This window comes from Sycon ciliatum, chromosome 9, assembly GCF_964019385.1.
Source record: "Sycon ciliatum chromosome 9, ocSycCili1.1, whole genome shotgun sequence".
Classification (NCBI taxonomy): domain Eukaryota; kingdom Metazoa; phylum Porifera; class Calcarea; order Leucosolenida; family Sycettidae; genus Sycon; species Sycon ciliatum.
The window spans coordinates 15,269,555-15,278,888 of record NC_088651.1 but is presented as its reverse complement, the minus strand read 5'-3'; the positions used below and the strand labels follow the sequence as shown (position 1 = coordinate 15,278,888).

General features: G+C 47.2%; 1 protein-coding gene across 1 annotated transcript in view; it reads left to right on the top strand.

Moving 5' to 3' along the window:
• Nucleotides 1–5,446, top strand: part of LOC135824288 (uncharacterized) — a 16,290-nt gene extending 10,844 nt beyond the window's left edge. Inside the window, exon 3 of the mRNA XM_065337021.1 lies at nucleotides 5,345–5,446. Coding sequence (XP_065193093.1) covers nucleotides 5,345–5,446 — 102 coding nt within the window. The remainder of the gene's footprint in view (nucleotides 1–5,344) is intronic.
• Nucleotides 5,447–9,334: the final 3,888 nt, after the last annotated feature.

Genomic DNA, 9,334 nt, shown 5'->3' with positions numbered 1-9,334 from the left:
CTCTTCTGACCGCTGCTTGTCTGTAAGCAAAGTCTTACACGCCTTGTCCGGCGTCCTTCCGGGCGAGGCAAGCAAATCTCGCTTTGCTTCCTCATAATATGTATTGACGGCGATGCGCTCGGCCATCTTCTTGAGCTTTTCGTTAAACTCTGTGCGGAGCGCACACTCTTGCCGTCTAGCACTGCGCTCTTCAAACTCCTCGCTCTGTCGGAGCCTCTTCTCCACGTATTCTCTCAACCTATCGCCTTCAAATCCATACCGAATTCCGTTAGCGATAAAGTTGGCTTCAAGGATCCATAGTTCCTGTGCCATGCTCGCTTCGTATCCTGGCGTGGTCGCCAAATGTTGTGAACCCTCTGGTTCTCTAAAGTATCAGGAACGAACGACCCCACACGGCACGAGGACAACTATTTATTCTCAACAGTTTATTTTCACTTCCATCGACTAACAACAATGAATGACTGAATGAACAACTGAAAAACTAACACTAAAACCACCAGGTAATTATAGCGTGAAAATGACAGCGCATATGAGAAAAGCATACACATACAACATACAACTACAGCGCACACAGCAAACCGCACATAGCGCATGTAGCGTATACTGCGTCGTAATCATCAGCGGTACGGCGGAGTCGGGATACAACTGCATTGACATGAACACAATGTCCACAAGCGAGAAGGCCTTTCACTCTCGAGAACTTGTGGTTTCACAACAACGACACTTTATACCACCTTGATGACCTACGCAAAAAGGCATAGGAATGTTATATATTTTTCAATTCTCCTAACCTTTTTCAGGCATAACCTGGGATTCAAACCCGCACTATCACCCTACATGCATTCCCCCATACACTTCGCATTCATACTCATTCTTCCAAGTTGCTTCACGTTATGATCTTGCGTTTGAAAGCCCTATTTTAATATTGCGTCCAGCTGTATGTGGCCAGCTGTGTTTGATGGTACGGTACGGGAGAGATACGGGATAGCACCAGGCTAGGCGTGACGCAAACACACAAACAAATACCAAATTAAAGCTGTGTGGACCCTGGCTAGCGCCAGATGTTACTGAAGTAACGTATTCTGCATAGCTACGGGAATAAATAAAATCCAATCCAATCCAATGCACACGGCACACACACGTGGCCACGCATAGGCCTCGGCGGGTAATGCTAGTTATTTCAACTCAAAATGCTTTTAGCATTGCTAGTTATTCGGTCATATAATGCTCGTTAGAATGCTAATTTTGGACTTGTAATGCTAGTTGAAAAGGCAATGTGAGCACTCATATGGCATTGTGTCATAATATAAGTCACACTGCACGGAATACTGCTATTGGAAGTACCTAGTGCCTATCACTTCCCTGCGGCTGACACTCCAGATCACAAGCCAAAGCAGCCCAGTCGAGACTATAGTTCGTTTTGTATGCAGGAATTCCACAAGTTGCTGAAATCGGTATCCCTACACTCTTTTTCATCCACTAACCCCCCCCCCCCCCCCCAAATGGCCGCTGAGTGGGTGAAGAAGTTCAACTGTGCACTGGATGAACTCGCGCCAATTGTCTCACGAAGAGCGGGGAGGCCTACCTCTAAGGCCGCGGTCACACCGAGCTCGATTCAGCCGATCAGCCGAAACAAGCGCTTGTTTACGTCACTATTACCATGGAAATGGCTGAAAAAATGTCCTACAAGCGACTTTCAGCCGTGGCTGACTCTCAGCCGTTTTTTTCCGGCTTGTTTCAGCCACAGCTTGTACAAGCGGCTGAAAGCCGAAATTCAAAAAATAATTTGAGTGCGCTTGGAGCTCCGGAGCACACCATGTAGCTAGTTGACATGATGAACTGATATTGATGTTCTTTCTTGTGTCCGTGGAACCGTGCTATCCCTGTGCCCTTGGTTTTGACCGTGAGTCTGTCTACCCCAACTACACTGTATTCAGTTTGATTTGGATTTTGTCCGACGACCATGGATTTCTGCCGCTGTGCCTCTAGACTGCTGCGTAGATTGTTGGAGCTGTGGTTTGAGGCCAAGACAAGGCACCACACTCACGACCGAATTCATGAAGAAAGCCGGGTACGAAGAAGAGAGTGGATTGCAACCGAGTTCAATAACGGCAACCGGCGGGGCAGAAAGCTCGACATCAGGAAACACCACCTGAACCATCGCGTCGATGCACACCGAACAAATAAAAAGAGCACGACTTCGCAATTCAGAATCCGGGCTTCCTTTGCTTCTTCATCAAAACTGAACACTAGAACAAGTACAGTTTTAGATCGCGAACGTTCTGCTCTCCAGTTTCTTGCAAACATTGGTGTGTTTCGAGATACTGAAAATTTGGCGGGTAAGAAAAACAAGCCATTTAAGCTTTGCACTCAAGGTCTGGTGTGACCGCGTCACAGGGATCACGCAAGCCAGCTGAGCGCCAGCGATAACAAGCCCAAAGTGGCTTGTTTTGGTGTGACCGGGCCTAGAGTAAGATGCCCTTTCATGACTGAGGAGCTACTGCACCTTATACGACAACGCAAAAGTGCGTTCCGCCGATTAAAAGCCTCAGCTTTCCAAGATCCAGTTATTGAACTCCAATTCAGGCAACTGCGCACCCGATCTAACAACCTGTATCGCCAGCTCCGCAACAAATATTTTTCGGAGCTCTGCCAAGACTATGAACAATCTCCTCGGAAGTTCTGGTCAGCGATCAATGGTATAACAAAACGTAAACCAGCTAAACCCAAAACCTCGGTTGAAGCAGAGACGCTGAATATATATTTCCATTCAATCGTTCACGACCCCGATGCCTCCTACAACATACCGCTCGGGCCGGTCTCCTCCACCGATTTGGAGTCGTTCGCATCTGTCACCATTGCGGAAGTAGAGCTTCTTCTACTAGGCCTGAAGCCCTGCAAAGCCCCGGGTCCAGACAATATACTGCCCTGTCTTGTAAAGTCTGCCGCTTACATTCTTGCCCCATCACTAGCAACCCTGTTTAATGCCTCCTGTTCTTCTGGTATACTCCCGTCCACGTTCAAAGAAGCGAACATTTGCCCAATGTTAAAGTCCCAACGCAGTGACAGATCAGACCCGTCCCAGTACCGAACCATATCCCTTAGTAGTGTCATTGCCAAAGCCCTGGAGAAAGTCGTTCTTAGACAGCTCCAGCAGCTATTTGACGACAAGTGCCCATACCATCAAGACCAGTATGGCTTCCGCTGCCATCACTCTACTGCCCAACTCGTCACCAAGGCTGTAAGCCAGTGGACTGCGAGCCGGGATACTGGACACACTACCATGATTGTGTTTTTAGACCTAAGTAAGGCATTCGATTGGGTGAACCACCAGTGCCTCCTCATTTCACTGCAAGCCAAGGGTATTGGAGGGACAGCACTAGCATGGTTCGCCTCATACCTGTGTGATCGTCGGCAGAAAGTCACCCTGCCACATGCTACATCCAGAGTCCTCCCAGTTTCGCGTGGAGTCCCGCAAGGTACTGTTCTGGGTCCTGTACTCTTTGATGTCTATATAAGCCACCTCCCTACCATAGCGGATTCCTTCGCCTGTTCCCTTCCCATGTTCGCAGATGATATGACCCTCTACCGAAATGTCCCCTCACTCGAACTGTGTATTGCCTCCGTCATTCCCTGCCTGAATGTACTATGTGACGAGCTCCACATGATGATTAATGTTAAAAAGTCAGGTGTTATGATCACTTCCCCCGGCCTAAACCCCATGCCGCACCCAAGTGTCTTTAGCCTTCAAGGTGAGCCACTAAATTTTGTGACCGAAACTCGTCTCCTTGGTATCCAAGTTGACAACTGCCTGTCATGGACCAAGCATATCGATGTAATTGTTAGAAAAGTATCCCAGAAGGTGGGTGTCTTACGCCGCCCTTTCCGGCAACTGAGCAAACTTGCACGCCGTCAGTACATCCTGTCTGTCGTTCTTCCTGATATTCTGTACTGCATCTGTTCCTTCGTCACACTCATTACTGCGAAGGATCACAATCGTCTAGTAAGCGTGTACAATAGAGCTATCCGAGCGGCTTGTGGGGCTTTGAGCCGGGACAGTATTTCTGATCTTCTGAAAAACCTTGATGTTAAGCCCCTGGACTACTATTCTCTGGTGTCAACTGGGAAGTTCATTTTCATTAATCATATTCTTCGCCCTTTGCCTGTTTGCATCGTTATTCCCAACCCCGCAATCTACCTGGAGCACGCGTAGTCGCGACACACATGGTATCCCTTATTTAAAATGCAGAACAACACTCGGTCAAAAATCCTTTGTGCTTTATTTTTTTATTTTTTGGTCCCATCGGCCTCTTCATATTTGTGCAGCTGCACTGTTGAGCTTCCGATGTAAAACAAATAATAATAATAATAATGTGTTACGAGAACAAAATACAGTGCCAAAATAGAATGGGGGAAGGTGAGACAATAGAAGTGAAGTGAGAGCTAAGTGCAACGGCGGGTGAGAAACTGATAATTATAACGCTAAAACTGTGTAGTGAGACAAACAATCATGCTGTGCACCTACGAAAACAATTTTAACGCAACTACATGTTTCTTCTGCTTACAAATATCAGGCTTATGCAAACGAATACAAACAGCCTCAAGTACTTTCAACTGACTAGCATACCGTGCACGACAAAGAACAGAAAACTAAAATCATCATACACCTGCAGACACTAAGGGTGAGACAACAAGTGAAGAAAACGGCAGACTTCTTACGATCACAATCACCATCTGATTCTCGTCTCCAACAACCGCAACCTCGTCCTCCGTCTCATCTCCCAACTTGTCCTCAGTGTCGTCCTCCGTGTCATTCTCCTCATCAACACCGATCGGTCCCAGGCTCGCTTCATGTTGTTTAACCTCTGTTTGTTGACTCCTCCTTTGATCTTGATGGTAAATTGTTACCATTGTTGTTGTTGTTGTTGTTGTTGTTGTTGTTGTTAAATCTTGTGTTCCCAGTGTCCTCACCGGTGCTTGATCTCCAGTACTGTAATAATTCATTGAATAATTAGCCGTTGATCGTCTAGGTCTTTGAATGTTGATTGTGTTACTTTCTTTGTTGAATTCCGTTCCCTTCAGCCTTCTTTCTCGTTGTTCACGTTCAGTGCTTGCCTCATCCATATATGCACGTGCCACCGACACCACAGACTCAGCCCCAGCACCGCCGTTGATAGATGTAGGTGGCGGTTCTGGGGGAGGCAACGGCAAAGACGGCGATGAGGGCATTACCTCATCACAGCGTCCACTTTGGTCTTGAGCTGAATGTTGTTGTGGTGTGCTATCTAGTGTTGTTATGGTGCATTGTGTTGTGGTGTCAATATGCCCATTACCCGACTCCAAGGCTCTCGATACGGGTAATGGAGGCACTATTGCCGATGACGGAAATTGTGGTGCCCTGGCACGAAAGCCTTTCGTAGCCGGCGCAGCCGCAGCCCTGGAGTAGGAGTGGGGGTGCATCTGCGCCTGGCACGCACCCACAGCCTGCGCGGGCCGTGGATGCACCTGGGTGAAGGACTGGTACAGGCTGGTTGGGTGCCGGCCAGGCACTCCTCCAGCTTCCTTACTCGACTGCAAGTTACGTCCGCGCTAGCAGCCACACGTCGGATTTCTTCGCCTTGCGACCTGATCGCTTGCTCCAAGGGTCGAGTATCCGTCTTCTCAAGCCTTCTTTCAAGAATATTGAGTCGAGAATCCAAGCCATTGAACGAGTTACTGACGGCTGACACCTCCTCACGGATACGGGCAATGGAATCTAGGACCGTTTCCATGCGCTCTTCTAAAAGATCGCTCATGCAGGTGCTTTTAAACTGTTTCATGAGTGGTCTGCATTTACGATGCCAACAGAGTCCGGTGCGGGGAGCTGTGTCGGCGACTTTCGACCGGTACCAACGCCAACACTGGAAGCAACACTCTCAGGTGACTCCGACAGCTCTCCCAGCTCAAACACAGGTCGAGGCTGTACATGTGTGCAATCCCTGACAGCACTCGCACCAACATGCCTCCGTTCCAGAGAGGCAGCACTTGCTGGCGTTCCAGCTAGAGCCTCCAAGGCCCGCACCACCCCCTCGAACGACATGATTGCTCTGTAGCTGTGTTGAGGTGGTTTCAACAGCGCGCGCCTCTCACGCCTCTCACCAGTTCCAGCATCCAACAGAAGTGTGAATGCCAAGCCAGGTGCGCAAACAGCACAGGGGACACGTTTTGTGGATAGTTCCGTTGTGGTGGCTGAGTCTCAGCTTGTTACGTAATTTTTCTGATCTTCCATGCTGTGTTTATTTGTTTATCAAGTTTTAGTTTTTTTTTATTGTTGTTTTTTCTTGATGAAGTTATTGGTGTTCTTCCTAATACAGTGTTTTGTTTTGGGGTTTTTTGCTTTGTTTTGCTTCTCCTTTTGAATTGAGTTTATTTAGTTTATTGATCAAGTTTATTAAAATGTTTGAACAAACGGCGAGGAGACAACAACTTTATAACCGCAATCAGTAATACAAGCTGGATCGACATTTGTGTACACTGTATTCATGTATTGTAAAACTGTGGAGACAATGTGCAATAAAACGATGAAAAATGTGAAGAAATTGTGTAGAGAAAGAAAGGGATTCAAACAAGTTTTCGTACAACACTCATCAGGAATCGTCGTTGTACTAAAGGACACTGAAACAAAAATTGAACTATTATAGAAAATCTAAGTTAGAGAAATAACACTAAGAGCAACAACAGTGAAATTTACAAGTGTGAATTTTAACAATCAAAGCGAGAAATGAACAAAGGAGAAAGGAAGGAAAGACAACGTGATAACACATAACAGCAGTACATTACACCTAGAACATTAACGGCCAAGCTTGGCCGCACTAAACACGACACGTTACTTGAACTTAACGTAGGTTTTCTTAGACGTTGTTTAGACAATGGCGTATGTCCTAGCGGTGTAGAAAAGCTTGTTCACCGAGCCAAGGCATACCACACGTTGAACATTGAGCGCGTTTTCATGTAGGATGAGATTGCCAGGTCCGGTGACACGGTGTGCAAATCTCGTTCCCAGTTTAGGTCTTTGTATGATCGTGCACGTACATTTTTGTCATCTCATGACTTCCTCCGTTTCTCAATGCTCCTTTCTGAGAACGACCGGAAACAACGAATAAAACTTGTTACCAAACATGACAAGACATATAACTGGCTCAGAAGGAAACGTTACGGCCAAGTTAACATCGATCCCGACACAACAATAATCAACTTAACCCCATTGGAATTGACTAGTGTACAGAAGGAGCTCCTTTGCCGTGGCACTGATTTTGGCGTTCCCCCATCATCAAAGAAAAAGGAAGTTATCATGACCGAGTTCGAATTGTTTTATCGAAAGTTAGTACGCTTTACGCCAATATCAGAGGCCCAACAATCAATATGCGCTGCAAAGATCCGAGCTGAGGCTGAGGAGCATGCGGACAAACTTCCAGACAAGCGATCGTTTTCCTTTGGCCAGGAACACATGAAAGCCCCTGCGTGACTTCCGCAAAAACACTGAAATTATCGTCACGCGCCCGGACAAAGGGCGGGCTACAGTTCTGATGCTCAGAACTGATTACATAGACAAGATGTCTGTCATCCTAAATGACACATCAAAGTTCCAGACCATCGGCCCGGTTGAAAGTTTTGATCGAACAGAGAAAGTAGAAAAAGAACTAGTAGCTTACCTAAAGAAACTGAAAGCCGACGGAGAAATATTCTCCAATGATTTCGATCGCATAAAACCGACAGGCACGCTCCGGCCTAGGCTATATGGCTTACCAAAAATACACAAGCCCACATGTCCAGTACGTCCCATCCTTTCTATGACGGCCTCGCCTCAGTATTCTATTTCCAAGTGGCTGTGTATTTACTTACAACCAGTGCAGGACCACTATTGCAAGCGCACTGTAAAAGACAGTTTTGATTTCGTCGAAAAGCTCCGCAACAAGCTTGTACCACCCAACGCACACATGTGTTCGTTTGACGTCGTCAGTTTATTTACTAATGTGCCGATTGAAGAAACTGTTGACATCTGCATGGATGTTTTGTACCGTAATGATGACATTGACACTCCTTGGATATCTGAAAGTGCGTTTAGACGATTGTTGTTGCTGGTCATAACTGGAGTTGAGTTTCCGTTCAACAATGTCATGAACAAACAAGTCGATGGTGTCGCGATGGGTTCGCCCCTTGGTCCAGTATTGGCAAACGTGTTTGTCGGTTACTGTGAATCGAAGATTGATGATTCATTGTGGCCTGACCTTTATGTACGTTTCGTGGACGACTCATTCGCATATTTTAATAATGAGGAGCGTAGTAACGAGTTTCTGGACGCGTTAAATGGTATTCACCCCGCCCTTCGTTTCACATGTGAGCATGAACAGTCCAACAAGGTGTCATTTCTGGATGTGCTGGTGGAAAAAACGAGTAGTGACGTTCTGACAACCGTTTATCGTAAGCCGACGTTTACTGGTCAGTACATGGTATATGACTCTTATTGTTCGTCTCAATAATGTAAACTTAGTGCGTAACCTTGTAGACCGTGCGAAGCGTATTTGTTCGTCCTGTAAGCTGCAGGAAGAGCTTGACTTTCTCCGGTCAGTTTTCGTTAAGAACGGGTACCCGGAGTTTTTGTTGCAGAAGTTGTTGAAAGTCGAACAAACTACTAAGGCTCCTTTGTTTGGTCCTGCTCGTTGTCCCGTCTATTTATGTTTGCCTTTGAAAGGACAGGAGTCGACTAAAGTTTGTAGTGCAGTCAAGTCTGTTGTTCGTCGAAAAAACTATGCAGTACACGTTGTGCCAGTTTTTACGACGATGCGTGCGTTGCGACGATGCGTAGGATGTCCTACCAGCCCTTCACCTTAGTCATCTTATTTACAACTTTGAATGCCGACAATGCGCTAGTCGGTATGTTGGTAGGACTGTTAAGCACCTGAACGCACGCATCAAACAACACACACCACGTCACATACTTCCACCTTGCGCACAACAACAAAGACCGAAGCGAGGGCGACCTAGAAAACAACCATTAACCACACAGCCGTTGCCTACACAACCCGCGGATCCTGGCTCTCAGACTGTGCTTGCTCCGCCGTCGTTGGTGGCGGTGGTGGAGGAGAATGGGCGTGGTGGCTCATCGGGTCGGCTTGTGTCGCCGCCTTTGCTCCGGCCGTCGGTGGTTCCTTCGTCAGTGCCTCCGGCGGCTTTGGCTGAGGCGGTGCCGCTTGCGGTCCCGGTCCCACTGCCTCCTCCTGATCCTCCGCCATCGGTTTTTGCGGCGGTGGAGCTTGCCAGTGGCAGACCGCGAGCAACACTGACAGCTGCATTA